Source organism: Penaeus vannamei, chromosome 33 (genome assembly GCF_042767895.1).
Source record: "Penaeus vannamei isolate JL-2024 chromosome 33, ASM4276789v1, whole genome shotgun sequence".
Taxonomy (NCBI): Eukaryota; Metazoa; Arthropoda; class Malacostraca; order Decapoda; family Penaeidae; genus Penaeus; species Penaeus vannamei.
Window position 1 is genome coordinate 20396697 of NC_091581.1, and position 17500 is coordinate 20414196.

Here is a 17500-nt window from a genome sequence, read left to right on the forward strand (position 1 = left end):
CTGTTGTTTCAGCATGGAGACTGCAGAGTCTGGAGAAAACAAACGATTCCGGACAGATATTGGAAATGCATCAGCTGATGGAGCCGGAACAAGCAGAAACACTCCTGCATCCACTAGTAATGGAACCCCCGACCTCAATTTCCCCATACCAGGCATGAAAGGAACTCCATGTTTAGTGAAGGTGACTGAATGGTTTATTGCTTTTGCAATTTTTTAAGGTAAACCTGCTTCATATAGTGGTTTCCCTTGCTATCATACTTGGCTAGGATTGGTTAAAGGAACTATCTCTTTAAAAATGGTATAAACTCTAGAATTGGGCAGTATGAGGTCTATCCATTTTTTAATGTTTTGGTCTTAAAGATTCTGCACTAAGCTTGCTAAGTCCGGTATTTGTCTTTAGGGGATTGTGCTTCAAAGCAAATAACCCCCTGTTTTTTGTCTTTTTTCATGGCTATTTCCATGTAGTAAATGGGCATTTGTAAATTAATTGAACATATTTGTATAGTTTCCTTCTTGCTACATAAATGTGTAAATGGAAATACTCTCAAAAGCTTGCGAATAGTTTGAATTTAAGCACCCTTTGTACATGCTTTCATTCTTAGCAAGGAAAATAATGGAAATAAAGTTACTTTATATGTTGCACAGTTACTTTATATGTTGGACACATAAACATGCAACGCCAGGTGAAAGGTGGAAGTACACACAATGTACATCAAATATGTACAAATTGTACAATTATAATATCTACATAGATCTATATAAATGATATAACATGCAGTATGTACTCATCACTCATCTATTCATTCACACATTTACTATGCTACTGAACCTAATTAAACCAGACACAAGACTTTGTGTTTGTTTACCTGTCATGTTTGGAAGTGCTTGTGTACTAATACATATGTGAGTGAGTGTTTTAGTGTGGTGTATGAGTGGATTGTTTGTATTTTACAGTATATATTGATAGTTTGCCACCATTTAAACTTGATTCACTCTGTTTTACCTTGAAACCAGTAGTAAATTGTGTTACAAGTGCTGCCATGTTTTCCCATGTTGAAGGGCTCGAGAGATGTGTTTGACACATTTTTATCATGTCTACTTCAGAAAAAACGTACTGAAACATACAATAGATCTCTTTTGCTGCAAGGTAGTCTTTCTCATTCATACCTTGTTTTATGTTTGTTTTCAGTGAACACTGTTCCTTATTGTCATATTTTCTCAGGTCATGATTTGTTGAATAAGGACTAACAGAAAATGAGGCCCAAACCCAGGGTATTATGCCATGAAAAGCAGTCTCTTCTACTGCTGTCAGTTTAGACACACACCAGATGTTCAGACAAAAAGGAGAAGGAGAAGAGAGAGAGAGAGAGAGAGAAAAGATAGATAGATAAATAAATAGAAATTGGATATCATAGTGCTTCTCTACAAATGATCCTATGTATTTTTTTCTCATTCCTCCTCTTTCTTTTTATTTCATTTAGATTTTCAATTTTAGATTTTTTAATTTGCACCCTGTAAACATGACATGTACAGCTGGCTGTGTAAATTTGCAGCCACCATTATGTAACACTAGTGCATTCAAGTATAATTACGTCAGTCCTATTAGGAAAACTTTGTTAAAAAGTCTTTCTTTATTTAATAATAGGGTTTATATTGTTATATCTGGAGGCACTACAGTGTTGGCAAATAAAATTACAGCTTAATAGGATTAATTTGGCTTACTGTATCTGTAGATCCCCCCCCCCCCACCCCACCCACCCACCCTTTTTCAATCTTTTTGTTTTGGTTTTCTTTTCCTTTTTCTCTTTCTTTTTCTTGGCAGTTGTTAAACACATCAAATATATAGGTTTGTTCATGAAAAACTGATATGTAAAGATATTATCCTTCCAGTGATTTGTCATTGTAATGTTGATGATTAGTTATATTTTTTTTATTGCCAAATGATTATTGCATCAACAATTTTTAAAGTAAGGTGTTTTTATTGCGTTTCTAAATTTAGTTTTACCTAATTGTTATTTGATATTCATGAATGATTTATTTTTTTATTGTTTACAGCTTTATGATGATGTCAGCTTTTCCCTGAATGATGTCATTGAGATTGTAGGAATCTTGTCAGTAGACCCTTCACTAGCAAGACAGAATGCCAACAGTGACAATAATGAAATGGAGTTCATGGATGTGGAAGAGGATGCTGCAAGATGCCCACCTCCATCTCTTGTTCCTAGGTAGGTTGTGTGAAAAGTCTTGTTCTCTTATGTTTGCTTCTCCCATCTTGCACTTCTATTCCTTTCTATTTTTATTCCTTTTTTATTTTTCCTTTCTTTTTATGTTCTTTGTTTTACATGTTTTTGGTTATTTTTGTTATTTATTCATTTATTTTAATTCTCTTTTTATTCATACTCCACAGTTGTGATATGTTGCATGACAACATACAAGATTATGAAGTTTGTCTGTAGACAATAATCTTCTATTGTCTGTAATGCAAGATTTTCAATATGAACTAGATACCACTGAGATGGCATGTTTATTTTATGAATTATCATTTCATATGAATGGCTTTACAAGTGTTTAGTCACAAAGGAGTCAGTTGATAGTACAAACTATCTCACCTATTTACCCTTTTCTTTGATTTTTGGAAATATTTTCTATTATGTAATTATTACACGACAGTTTTTTCTTTCTGGCAAAGTTTGTGGCAGGCCACTTGTGGAGCCATCTGTATGTAAGCACATTTCACAAAATAAAACTATAGTAAACATTAAAGGTTACTGGCAATATTGGTTTAAAACATAAAACTTATTATTTTCAGGTTACATGTTTTAACTGCACGCAAGATGCCCCACACAAACCCACTCCTCCCAGGTGATGTTGTAGAGAGTGACACCACCAATGGGATAGTAGCAGATATGAGGGAAACAAGAGAAGTTTTGCGGAAAATACTTGAAGAGGCTTTCTTAGGAGATGCCCTCACTGCTGAATTGATGGTGTGCCACCTGGTTTCATCAGTATACCTAAGACAGGTATGATATTGTGAAGTGCTGGTGTCTGTTCTGTATTCCTCTGAATGCAACCAGTTATCAAAAACAAGATTGCATTGGACATTATGTTTTCTCACCAGTATTGTATTAGATAATTGTCATGAGTGTTCAAGAAATTGGATTATTCTCTATTTTTTAAAATGAACCAATCATATGTTTTGTTTAAGCTCAATTTTCTAAGTTGCATAGGTTGGTATTACTAATTGAAAAATCTGACATTTTTAACACATCTCCCTATTTATGCAGGATGTTATTGCATTAGGAAAGTACAGCATAAATGTGTCGGGCATAAGCAAAAGCCTCCAAGAGCAGAAGTACACCAGCAGTCTCTATCAGTTACTTAGCTTGTTTGTTACTCAGTCGCATTTCTTCCCAATGACCTTAAGCAACATGAATAAGGTTAAATTTGTGCCAAAGAAGGTAAGTCATGCCAGTCTGCTTTTGCATTTTTACATTTCTGAAATACAAACATAGGCTATATAAAGTCAATAAAGTCTGGAATATATTTATACACATGGCTTAAATCTTTAAGTATACTGTACTTGTTGGTTCTAATGGACACCAAATTTAAATTTATTTCCTTGTATGGGTTGAGTATTTTATTGATTTATCATAGTTTTGTTGATTCCTTGTTCTGCTGTCCCTTGCCTGTTTCTATAGTGACATTTCAGGTTTTAGTAATGTAAGAACTTTGAATACAATAGGTGTATATTTTGAAAACTTACTCATACATATTTTATGGGGGCGACTTGGGAGCAGATTCATTTCATTAACCTTCTAATCCTTTTTTTTCCACCCCTATGTTTTGCATATAGGACTACCAGTCAAACCGTCTTATCAGTGGACTACTACAGCTGAGTCAGCATACACATCTTGTTCTGGATGAGACAGCCCTAACAGCTGGGCAGTTGGATACCCAAGGAGTGCAGAACCTGACAGCCCTGGGCAATGCTATTAACTGGCAGAAGGTTGATTATGATTTCCAGTATCACCAGCTGGAGCAGTTCACCAATATTCCAGTCATCATATTCTCTGAGGGAAGAGCAATGATCAGTAGGTGGGTGTGTCTTGATTTTGGTAATTGGTTTTGATTATTCCTATTAAAGTAAAAGTTTTTTTGTGAGAGTATATTGTATAAACTGCAGAATTACATTGATTTTATCATTTTCAGTGATGCAGAGATTAGATTGCAGCCAAGCAACACAGAAGTCTCTGCAGCATTTAATCGCATCCAGGCACAGTTGACACCAGACATTCTGAGGAGGATTCGGTTATACCTAACAGTTGCCAGGCTTAGCAATTATAATCTCTCAGAGGATATGCAGAAGGTAAGATTACTGACTGAAGATAGTGGAAAGAAGGTAAGGTAATGCAGTCAATATAATTTTGTTATTATCTTAAACTCCCATGTATTGCAGATTAATCCTCTGGGATTGAATCTTTTGCTATTATAACTTGATATGTATTTGTTGTTGTCCAAAAAACTATCTATTTAAATTTTGCCTAAAAAGATCATTCCTCTCTTGAAATTCTTCAGATGGTGCAAGATGATTTTGTTGACAGCCGGAAGAATGACAATGGTATTTCTGCAGAGGACCTCCACAACCTTCTTATACTGGCAAGGTGAGTGCATGTAGTGTTTTGGTGGCTCTCTTCAAATTAAAACTAAGGCAAGTGTTCAACTCATTGACAGTGGGATGATGTCCTGTCACGTCATGCCAGACCACCCTTCTTGCTAGGATAATGTTATCATGTCATGTAATGTTAAGCCTGCTCCGAGTAGTGTGTACAAAATAGTAGTACACTTGTTTGGTCCTGGCTTCAGTCATTGAGAAATGCATGTCAAAAGTAGGCTTACTTTTTTTTTTTTTTTTTTTTTTTTTTTTCAACCTCATTATCTAAAGAATCATTTATGCTGCAGCTAAGAAGAGTATAGAGAGCAGGATAATCTTATGGTTCCCAGGCTTCTATTTTTTTTCCTCATGGAACTGACTCTTCACACACTGTATCCCATGGTTCAGTAAGGCACTAGGGGCTGCTGTCATGAATTGGTTAACCATCAAAGTCCTATTCACCATTATTATGGCTTGTAAAGTCATCCTTGGTCAGTGTTATTTGCCACAGTTGAGCATAGGCTGTCAAATACAGGCATCCCACTACACCCACAATATCATCCCTATTTTCCAATTCCCTTTGTAGAACCTCTTCAACCAGAGCCAGTTTTACAGTCATATTACCTGTCACTTTCTTGTGAATGGTATTCCGTGAGTTTTAAGTGGGAATTCATGAACTTTGTGGATTATTTCATGTAGCCAACCCTCCCTCCCTCCCTTATCCTCTCTCACAGTCTTCTTCACAGCTGTTACCTGATGTATCATAGTCTTTTTATTATCTGTGCATTAAGTACAACTAATTGCACATCGTATTATCTTATATGAACAAGATTTTTGTTGCTTTATATGCAATTGTATACATTTTCTTGTGTGTAAAATAAATGTTCTGAAATACCATGAACCAAATTTAGCTTTCGCGAAACAAAAAAAAATATAAGTCAAAGGGGGCGGGGTTAAACAAACAGTTGAGAATTTTAATCATAAATTCCTCCAACTTGATATCTACTTCAACTTTCTTTTCAGACTTGTAGCTGTAAGTTGTGGAGAAAACCATCTCACTGCTGATGTTTGGAAATGTACAAAGATTCTTGAGAATGAACGTAAATTGCGTGTTCGTTCACAAACACAGTGAAATATGATTTCTAGAGAAAATGTATAGTAAACTTAAATCAACTATATTTTGATATTTGACATAGTTGTCAATTAATATTTACACATGTATTTTTTTTTTATGCTGTTATGACTCAACAAATACGATTATGAAACCTGTAAACTGTTCATCTGTCCATGAAAAGGAGGCTAAATATTAACTCTTCATATATTGATGTAAACAGTAAGGATGAAGTTGTTCCCTACCTTACTCATGCAGGTGAAGCAGTATTTACTGAGCAATTTGAAGGCTGTTATTGTATGACAAAAAAAATAAAAATCAGTCTTCAAATTTTCCATGTTACTGGGCCAAGAAAGTATTTTTTCTATTTTGAACATTCCCTCCTGTAAATCTGTGATCTGATAAAATTCTTTTACTTCTTGATTGAGGTTTTTCTTTTTCTATTTTCTGTAAACTGAAAATGCAAGTATAAGAGTTTGGAGAAAGTAATTTGTCTTGATATCCTATAATGTATAATATTAAAAAGGTGGGTCATTTCTAAGGTACATATAACCAGGTAACTCCATATCCATGTATCTTATTGAGCCCAAAAATGAAATGGACTTTTACACAAGAGTCTTCTTGAAGGCTGTTGATGATAAGAAACTCGTAGCTACTATAATTAGAAGAGGGGATTTGTTTTTACTTCTGGTAAGTATAACAGTATTGAGTAAATTAATTAAATAATTATCTATCTAGCTATATTTGATATCTCATTGGTTAAACATGACTGCACTAGCTCTTGCCACATTTTTTAAAAAACCCATCAATCTGTGTGATATTTTATGCTAAGAGGTATCTCAGGCCTTTTCTTTGAAAATGGTTATGTAATAACTGTTTAAAAAATGGTAAAAAATGAAACCAAAAAAAAAAAAAAAGAAAAAAAAAATGAATATTAGCAATCAATAAAGGTGATGAGGCAGGGCTTTGCTTGGAAGTTGCCCACTAGGATTTTCATCATGATGGAATGGTTATACTGTGTAAAGTATACCTTGCTTATTTCAATGAGGCCAAGTTGGTAATATTTCCCTTCCATTTTTTTTTTTTCTCTCTCTCTCTCTCTCTTTTTTTTCAGAGGATTTCAGTTGTTGCTTCTTTATGTAAAGTACATATATTATGAACATGTATCTTAGTATCTGCTATTGTTATAAATGTCTTGGAAGACTAATCATTCATGTGTATTAGTTTATTATCCTTAAGATAGAGATCTGACTTCAACATTATCAACCATAGCAAATATTGAATTGTAACATGTTCATTGATATTCATTTGTATTCTAAAGACAATGCTCTAAACAATAAGCATTCATCATTAATTTCCCCAGGTTTACTTTTTTGTGGTTATTATTACTGTGGTCACAGTACCACTGCAGAATCAAAACTTGTATCCTCCAGAATGTATTGATAAATAGAGGATTATCACAAGTAACAAAGTTATGCTTTGGGAGGAGGTTGGTATGGTCAAACAGGGAGGGATTGTCCACCAATGTAGATACGAATGGGAAGAAACCCACCATTTTGGTAATGGTGGGTTTCTTTCGATGACCTCTAGGAGGAATGGAGTAGCAATATACTGGTCTTTGAGGCAGCCAAGTAAGTCTTCTCCACAATCTGACCAATCTTTGGTATCGACTGGGCAATTTGCTGGGGAGATAAGAGACAGTTCCGGTACAAGTATTAAGAGTTGGATGAGGTTATGCAGGAATGGGGTTGCCAGGGAGATCAATTAGTTTTGATAATGCTATAGCTTCAGTTTCAGATGTGACTGTTATGAGACGGGAGAGATCGTTTCGGGTACAGAATGGAGGCATTGATGAAAAAGAATTGGGTAGCCTGAGTAAGGAGCTGTAAGGGGGGATCACGAAAAATTGGCCCCATTTAGCGGGGCTAAATAGAATATTTAAGATATTTGTAGAGTTGGTGGTGGTAGAAGGATGGGGACGTGTGGAAGAGGGAGTGTTGTTGAGGGGGGTAGTATTACGGAGAGATGGAGAATAAGGCTGTAAGGTAGTAATAAGGGAGGTTGGGGTGTTTGATGAAGGTTGTAGGGGTAGAGGTGATGAAGTTGAGGAAGTTGGGAGAGTAGGAATGTCTTCTGGAGATTGAGTCTCAGCTTGGGTGGGTAATGCACTAGTAGGCATTGAGGAGTGGGTAGTAGTTTCAGTGTTCAGAGTTGTTGTCAAAGGAGAGCCTAGGGTCATGGAGCCGGTAGAGTCTGAAATAGTGGGGCTATACCTACTTACTTCCCTACTTCCATTTCTACATTCTACCTCCCCCAGTCAAATTCTTTTGCTACTCAAAACCCAGACACTCCAATCTCAACTACAGCCACAACACCATCCCCTCTCCCTCCCCACACTACCTACAGCAGACAGACTAAACGTTCTTCCCCTTCTTCCCCTATTGCACATTCACCTCCACCTAACTTAACCTTTATTCCTCAGACACCAGTCTCCTCTTCCCCCCCCTCATAAGAAAACCTGTCTCACAAAACTCTCCAACCAACTCCACTGCAGAAACTATGGAAGATATCCAAAACTATATGCTTGAGACACAAAATTCCACAACTCATGCTACCTCCACACTCTAAGTGAATGCCGATATCCATCCCCCTCCTGCTCATATTCCTCCACCCCTTCCTCCTACTCCCTCCCAACACAACCCAACCCCCCCAACACCAACTACTGCCAATATCCATCCTCCCGACACCAATCCTTCCTCCTACTCCTTTCCAACACAATCCACCCTCCTCAACTCCAACTATACATATATTCTCCCTCCCTCCATCCCCTCTATCATTTCCACTCCCTCATATTCCCCCTCCTCAATCCACCACCCTCAACTCCAACTATACACACATTTTCCCTCCCTCCTGGATACACATGTGAAACACTTATGTAATTCCCTTACCTAAACCCACCATAGCCCATTTACACAGCAACTTCTTTACCGATCTTTAACCTTTCAAGATCACTCTAGATAGTTGACGAATAGCAACTATCACTCTTCACCCCTCCTTTAATATACTTTCCTATAGTGCTATATGACCTTAGATGTCTAGCACATTTATTTTTGCTTTTAACCATTAACCATTGGTAGGAGAACCATTAAACCTGAGTGGTATTGATAAATAGGAGCTATAAAAGACGAAAAAAAAATTGTGTGATGTGGTGAAGAGACTAGTTTTAGTTTCCATCCAGAGTATTCAAAGATGGCTTGGAAAATGAAAAACCCCAGAGAGGACAGTTTTCAGTAGCAGAAAAACATACCTTCCTGTTATTTGGTCTTTAATAATTAGTGCACCCTCCCAACTCATTCTAGTTATTTTCATACCTATTTGTACACTTAGGTAAATATTTAACCCTTTGGGTAATCTTTTTTTTTTTTTTTTTTTGGCTGTAATGGTGATAGGAATGTTTTATTTTAGGAAAGTGATTTAAACATGATCATGTAAAAGAAAATTATTGAACTTCCAATGTATTCTGTTAACCCATTTCATGTAATAAGATGTAGGTATGCACCAAAAACACATGACCATATTCTCGATTTTGGAATAACAGAACTTAAGATTGTATTTTACTGCCAGTCTTAATCCCAATTCTGCATCTATTGAGATATATTTTGTGTCATTTATAATATAATGCATTCTTTTTTAGGATGTATGTGGGGGGATAGTACCTTTCCTACCTTTACAGACATGGATTAATTTCAATATGAAACAAAGCTACTTTTCAAATAATTTATTAAACTGATCGATACAAAAAAAAGGAATGGACATCATATTTCTACAATGAAATGCGACAACAAATATAAAATCCACTGTATTTTGTTGTATGAACAATATGCTTCCAATTAACATAAATGGGTGATACTAAATTTCCATTTGTACTATTAATGAAAAGTTAGCACAAATTTAACTGATAATGTATGCAATACACTATATGAAATATTCTCACTACAAGTTGATTACTGAAACAAAGATGCATAATAAATTGCAAGACCCTTGTCAAAATACAATATACTTAAAAAAAAGAAGTAAGTACTGTAGATAAATAATCTTGATGTTCCTAGAATGCTTTTGTTAACCAATGCAAGTATCTAAGCATTATTTCAAACCTTTCTATTGGCTAAAACCCCTTACTGTACTAGTATTACCATAGAAATATACGAAAAAAATAATACCACAGCCTAATACTTTGAAATGCACATGTTTGACATGGAGCAGCTATAAGTAAGAAGCCTTACACAAATTCATCTTCATAAAATCAATAATAAATTTAATAAATTATTACAGAAAAGTTGGTTCTCTTTATACTTACATCAGTAAAATATACCAAAAGTAATAAAAAAAAAAATATATTAAAAAAAATTGATTCCTCTTCCTATTCCAAATACAATTATAATAATAATAAAAATAATGACTATCATAACAAACTGGATAAAAAAAGAAATGGGTTGAGGAAGGCATGTTCATCACTATGTCATGATAAAAAATCCCTTATCCAAACAGTTAAAAAATAATAATTTCTCTTCCTACTTCAAAGACAATAAGACCAAATATATCCCTTTGTATATACCACAACACAAACTGCAAAAAATGAAACAATAGGGTGAGGAAGGGGTGTTCATCACTATGAGTCATGATAAAAATGCCTTAGCTAAGTTTAAATCCTTAGTCACTTCCTGGATCATCTGCAGCCTCTACCTCGTCAGCTTTATAATGCCGGTACTCGGGCTTTAATTCCCACATGTTCCTGTGAGGGTTCTTGACATTGTAATCACATACTTCATTCAGGATCTCCTTCAGGTAAGTCTGTTGAAAGAAAAAAAGATCAGTGATCATCATGACAACTGTTAAAAATATGAAAGCAAACATTTTCAAATGATGACATTTTTATTTCATATTCTATATTTGAATGCATCTTCCCGTGTATTGTCCGAATTAATTCCTATGTGTTTCCGAATGGAGTGTATCCTTAAAAATCATTATTGGTTGAAACAAATAAATGTGTTACACATCAAAGGTCATATAGCACTATCATTAAGTACTGTGGTGAAAAGGGTAAAATTGAATTAACAATTATGATTAAATGTGTTAGATGTCAAAGGTTATAGTGTTATAGGATAGTGTGATAGGGAAAAGGGTAAAGGGGGTATGCAAATGAAGTAAATTAGACATTAATAAAGGAAAGGCCTAAGGGCATACAGCAATTGGATGAAATGGAGTGTATCTGCAGCTGGGGAATCATTAGGAACATTGTTTAAGGAAAACTGGCAAAAGAGCTGTTGGAGAAGTAGCAGGAGAAGAATCCAGGGAATGAAATAAGGGGACTGGGGAAGATGGTGAAGTATCAGGAAGAATGTCAGGAGGGAAGAGATCTGGAAAAGGACACTTTTGAGACAGTAAGGATTTATGTGAGCATCCAGGTGGGAGAGGTAAGATAATAGGGAATGAAGAGGGAATGGTGCACATGGTGGATATTGGCAAATACTTTGAATGTAGAAGGAATGGAAATAGAGGGATTGGAGGGTGGATGAGGAAGCAGAACATTCTCTTTGGTCATGTCTATGAATTTTTGGTTGTCTTCAAGAGTTTCTGCAGGAGAGTTGGCTAGAAAGGTCTGAGAAACAAGAGTTGTCTTGCGAGAAGAGGGGATGGATGTTTGAAGAGCATAGGAAGAGGAGGGTGTCAGAGAGGATATGGTAGGCAAAGATGGAGTGAAACAATTAAGTTATTTGGTATGACAAGTGAAGAGAGGAGGGGTAGACATCTGAGAAGTGGTAGAGACTGGAGTATCTGGATTTAGACTGGAAAAGGTATTTGACTTGGGGAGAGGGGGATTAGAGGTAGGATGGTTCAGGGTTGAGGGAAGAAATACTGGGGAAAAACCTAATCACTGTGCTTCTTGTCTGGCCTCACATAGCGTGAGACCTAGTTTGAATCAGAACTGCTTCCTCACATTTGAGCTTATAAGCAGGGCAGCTCCAATAAAATGTATTATTGGCACATGTAGGTGACTGAGTTGGGCAATTTGAATGGTCATAGAGGGCAGCAGGCTGTGGAGCAACATTGTTTGGCTGTGGCCATTGATGAGGAAGGGGTTTATATGGTTGGATGGGGCAGGACACTCCACTAACATAAACTTCATGAGGGAGGTCATTTCTACAGAAGCTCATCTCAGCAATATTGGTGTAAGACTTGGCCATCCTCTGGGAGGAATAGTGTAGCATTGTATTGCTACTGCACCATAGTCAACAAGGCAGGCAGGATTTCACTGTCTGATCAGTTCTTGTTGTAGATAGGAAAATCAGTTGGGGAGACAGAAACAGTTCCAGTACAAGTATTAAGCAAGGAGCTGGTTTCAGGAGGAATAGGTTTGCCAGTGAGGTCTATCAGAGTAGATAGTACACGAGCTTGGGTAGATAGTACACGAGCATGAATGATCAGAATGATTGCGAAACGAAACTTTGCCTACTTGTTTTTGGAGACATTGTTGGAAGAGAAGGGTACTGTCAGAGTAAGGGGCTGTAGGGGGAATCCCACTTGGCTGGGCAAAGAGAGTACTCAAAAGATTTGCAGAGGTGGAAGCAGTAGAAGGACAAGGGTGGGAGGAAGATGGGGTGGTGTGGGGTGAGGTAGTACTGTGGGGAGGAGGACAATTATGAATAGTAGTTATGAGGGGGAGCCAATGAAGAAGACTGTGCAGTAGGAGATGGAAGGGAGAATGTTGGGATTAGAGGAAGGGGTATATTCTGAAGGTTGTTTAATGACCTGGGTGGATAGTTCAGAATGGACAGAGTCATCAGTAAACGTTGTGGAGGGAATATTAGATTCAGTGGTTGGAGCTGTGGAGCAGCGGTTAGGAAACCAAAAATTCTAATTTAGATAGGCTAGTTGATGAAGGAGCAAGCCTTAATGCCCCTAATATGGATTAAAAATCATTATTGGCCATGGTGGGCCTGATATAAGTGGGGGAAAAGAAATGGTCTACCCCTCATGGTCCCCATATGGGGTAAGGGCAATGCAACTAACCAAGGGAATACTGTGCCCATGGCTCCTGGAGGCCATTCATGACTGACACAAAGCCAGCTTTTCATCCTTTCAGCATGGCTCTCACACTTCAGGATGTGGACTGAAGAGGATGAAGTAGAAGAGGAAAATGAAAGGCAAGTAAAAAAAGATCATGCAAAATTAGTTGAGGTGAGGGCTGAGGTCCAAGGTTGAGGTATTCCCCTTCACTGTTGGAAGGGGAGAGGGTATCTTTAAAAAGGCTGAATAGTTCATACTGGTGTTGAAGTTCAATTTTGTACATGCAAAGGGACTATTTTCCCTCCCCAGAAGATGGGCAAAACTGTTCATTTATCTAAAATATATACTCAAAGAACTTACAATTGGTTGCCGTGTAATTTTCTGCAGATCCTTGATGTTATAGTACTGATGTTTTTCAAAGGCAGCAAAGAGCATCTCCATGACTTTGTCCTTATCATCACGAGCCTTTTTACCTTCAGCTTTCTTACGCTCTTCTAACTCAATCTTTTAGTAAAAAAAGAAAAAGAGTGAGAATCAGATTATATTTGTAAAATACTTGAACTGTAAATATCACATGTAAATCTAATTCTAAACTTGTATCTGCCATTCCAGTGTTCATACTTATGGTATGAGTGACTCAAATCTGGAATGTTTTTGTCAAAGCTTCAAAAGACAAATTGACTATATGGTAACTCTCCTTCCTCTTTCTGACCACAAGACAATAAATCAGGTTGTAATGATTAACACTTGTAGTGGTTATCGAAATGTGATTACAATAGCAGAGTACCACTGCTCCCCTCAAAAACAAACATATCACCATCCAAGGTGAGACCCAGGAATCACATGAGCACACTCATACATTTTCCAATATTAAATTTCAAACAATTATGTAAAGGTGAATAACTATATTGTAAAAAAAAAAAAAAAAAAAAAAAAATCTAGAACATTCCATTATTTTTACACATGGAAATACAAAAATTAACAGAAAAATGGCTACTGTTACATAGGGGATGACAAAGTGAGTTGCTGAACTTCAATAAGTAGGCAAAAAACATGGAATATTGTGTTGTTGCCCTCTGCAGGTGATAGGATTGCCTTTGTAAACACATCTGAAAGAAATTTATGTATTTTGAAGCTAGGTGCACATTCAAATCTTTGGGGTGAAAATGGTCCTCTATAACATTTCAATGGTTTAATTTAAAGGACATTATTATAAGTTTTAATCAACATCTTTTCATTTATAGACATAAAAACATGTTGAATATTCTTACTATAATGTATCTCATATGACATATATTTTTGCTTACATAATACTGCTGCATCAACCCTTAAATTGAATAATATCAAATTGCAATAGTGCAAGGCTTTAGGCTAAAAGGTAGCCTAATATCACTAGTAATACTCTCCTATGAGATTGGCTTGTACATGGGGACAGACTTATATTGTGCCTCCATCATCACTTTGACTAGAGAACCTTTTTAGAATAATGAAAAGAATGAAACAAAATGAAATAGCATGTGCACAGATGAATGTACCTTTTTCTTTGAAATTTGGTAGCTCCTCAAGTTAACCAATGCTAACAGGGATGGCATGTACGTATACACCATGCACACTCTGAGTTTAGTTTATAAATTGTGTTGACACACAGACGACTCTTAGTCACCAAGGAGTAAATTATTGGTCCTACTTATCTTGCCTGTGCTCATTTCCTATATCTTTGGCAATACTCTTTTTCATTTTACATTCAATTAGTTCTGTTAATAACATAAGAATCATATAGTCAATAATTATAAAAACATTGATATTAATAGTATTAGAAAATCAATATTTCCCCTGAAAACTCAAGGAAAAGGGAGATCTGGTGAGGTCACATAGGTCTACTAATTAACTCCTTGATGGCTGAGTACTTGTGGATCCATCTTTGTCTCCACACATTTCATAAAACAAAATTACAGTGGACATTGCATGTTTCCAGCAGCATTGGATTAACTAGAAATGCTTTTCATATTTGTCTCTTACCATTACCCTTGCATAAGGACCATTTAACAAATGAAAAAACAATAGTACTCATTAGCATCACTATAAACAAATTCATACTGATCAAATAGCATTCTTCATAGGGTGAGAAATGTATACAAATTTGGGGTCCTATTACAAAGCAGGAACTTAAACACATCAATTACAAATGAATAAAAATTATGAAAAATATGGTTCAGTAAGTAATTAACCTACAGTATGCTTGTGAGTTGCAACGGGGCGGTAGACTGTGACAGGCCTCTGGATGAACATAGACTGGCGACATGGTTGGGCTGCCTTCTTCACAGCTTCTCTCTTCTGGTTCAAGTAATATGTATCCACTAAAAAAATAAAACAAAAATTTTAATCTATCCCTGCTAAATCCATATTTCATAATATCAATTCAAAACAAGGCATTTTACTCATTTTTGGAAAAAGTTTCTATTAGATACATTATATCCAATACCTGGATAATATCTTTAAAGTTGACAAGACCACTAACCAACTGGCTGACACTCAAATTTCTGGATGACCTGCCCTTCCATAAACAGTTTCTCTGTCTCTGGAACTACAGCATCACTGCTTCCACTGGCTGAAATTAGTAGAATTATTCATAAAAATATCATAACACATAAAAGAACCATATCTGACACTGATGACAACATATCAGAGGGATAAACAGCAAAAATATATACTTACAGACTGTATGTGAAAACACCCCTAATGTTTGTTCTTTTACACTGTGTAAAATGAATTTGTGTTCTCTTGGGGTCTTGCTATCCATCAAGTTTTCTGAGGACTTGAATGTAACTGTTGGTACCTTTCCTGGAGCCCTAATTAAAATAAAAATCCATCTAGCAGTAGAGTTTATGAAAATGTAAATTAGAAATTGTGACAACATATTTGACTGATATGCCCAAAAAAAAGAAAAAAATTACATACTTGTTAATTCTGAGCTTTCCCACATCTCCTGGGCATTCTACCCACTTATCCTTCATATACTTGGGAATCTGTAAATACATACGAGCATATTCTTAGCATCAGGATTCAGCATAGTGGGTTTCCTTATGTCATTCAAACAGTCATTTTTTTATGATCCATATACTTCTAACACTTAATGTGAAATAATTTAACATGACAAGTGTGGTTACATTCCATCTTTGTAAGGCATAACTCACACCATGGAGAGATGTATGATACTATTGTGTAATGCTGATCATCAATTAACAATTCTGGTCAAAACTGTTGATGCACAGCAAAAAAAAAAATTCCCCTTATAGTGCATGCATGGATTTTCTTTTGCTGCAGACATGTCATCTGCTGTCATTTACAAATTTGCTACTTTGATCCCAATATTCTTATTTATTTTTGGCAAGGTCTTACTTATCAATTTGAACAATTTTGGCACTAATGGACAGTTTGTGTGGGCCAATATGAATAACAGGGGAGTGGCTTGCTTTTGAAACAATTTTAATATTCTACTGGAAATTCCCTGATTTCAATGACTCAGGGTACTGTCTCTTGTGCAAATGAATTGTTGAGGAGATCCAAGTACCATTTCCATTGACAATCTTGACTCCATAGTCGCAATAGCATGGGAGGGTACAAAGTATATCAGGGGAATTATGGGGATAAAACAGGATGAAATAGGATGAGCGCTTAAAATTACTTAATGAAACAAATGAAAATGTGCCTGCCATAGTTGAAAGTCAACACACTGACATGAAAAAAAAAAAAAAGGGAATTCACACAATCCAAAACCCCAGTGGTGATCGTAATATATGTCCAAACTAATAAACCAACCTAACTCCACATCACAAACTTTATTCAACAATCTAACTTGCCATGACTGGGCATTGCTCCCCAACATTCCTTGGCAAATATTCTCTTCAACTCAGTATGCACGCCAATTTAGAGCGTAGTGCATCCTCACCATAAAGAATTAACCCATATACCTCTGTATAGTGAAACACCAAACTTTTCTTTGCTTCCGTCTACTGTCTGAATTGCTTAATTTGTAAAAACTTTTTTTGGCAACTCCTGGGCTCAAATATCAAGCTGTGATATTTACTAATGTCTATTTCTTCTGCATAGCCACTATACTGCTTTAAAAAGGGCCCAGAATCAACACAATACTGAAAACAAAAAAATTCTCACTAGTATTTTATCACAGCATGGTCTCCAAGAGTTGTTAGATATTGTGGTGGAAAAAACCCACATCTCAGATTATTGTACAGAATTGTATAAATAAATATTAAAACACATTAAGGAAGTATATTAATATCAATAAAAAGCATAACTGTGGTACAACAAACACTGATAATTAGCAAAATATCATTTGAAAAGCATGTAGTAATACATGTACTACTTGGCAGATTGCAGAAATGAGTTTTGCAGCCAGTGTAGTATTAATCCTCGCAATGTTAACAGGGAGAGCAACTGGATTATAAATATGATATCTCTTCTGTTCTTTCATGTAGAACATCTTTAAGAAGCATTTGCACACATACTGCCATAGAAGAACTTTGTCTTGGTTTGTATTACTTATTCATTTCATATAGGTTTTATTAACCAACTTTGCCACTACCTTGAACTACATATTATCCCTGTATTCTGTAAAATTAACCTTGCCCACCCTTTCTAGGGAATAAATA

The 17500-nt window shown here is 36.0% G+C and overlaps 2 protein-coding genes across 3 annotated transcripts in view; one reads left to right on the forward strand and one right to left on the reverse strand.

The window, feature by feature from the left end:
• Positions 1-6247, forward strand: part of LOC113814391 (mini-chromosome maintenance complex-binding protein) — an 11229-nt gene extending 4982 nt beyond the window's left edge. For both annotated transcript variants that reach the window (XM_027366448.2, XM_070145001.1), the window contains exons 6-13: positions 13-181; positions 2056-2225; positions 2810-3020; positions 3285-3458; positions 3854-4095; positions 4210-4366; positions 4576-4661; positions 5675-6247. In XM_027366448.2, the coding sequence (XP_027222249.2) occupies positions 13-181; positions 2056-2225; positions 2810-3020; positions 3285-3458; positions 3854-4095; positions 4210-4366; positions 4576-4661; positions 5675-5783 (1318 nt within the window). In that variant the 3' untranslated portion in view covers positions 5784-6247. The remainder of the gene's footprint in view (positions 1-12; positions 182-2055; positions 2226-2809; positions 3021-3284; positions 3459-3853; positions 4096-4209; positions 4367-4575; positions 4662-5674) is intronic.
• Positions 6248-9525: 3278 nt separating this feature from the next.
• The window catches only part of TfIIFbeta (transcription factor TFIIFbeta), a 10913-nt gene continuing 2938 nt past the window's right edge, over positions 9526-17500 (reverse strand). Inside the window, exons 2-7 of the mRNA XM_027366449.2 lie at positions 15789-15856; positions 15546-15679; positions 15349-15438; positions 15063-15187; positions 13191-13334; positions 9526-10613 (exon numbers count right to left, since the gene is read on the reverse strand). Of these exons, the coding sequence (XP_027222250.1) occupies positions 10473-10613; positions 13191-13334; positions 15063-15187; positions 15349-15438; positions 15546-15679; positions 15789-15856 (702 nt within the window). The 3' untranslated portion in view covers positions 9526-10472. The remainder of the gene's footprint in view (positions 10614-13190; positions 13335-15062; positions 15188-15348; positions 15439-15545; positions 15680-15788; positions 15857-17500) is intronic.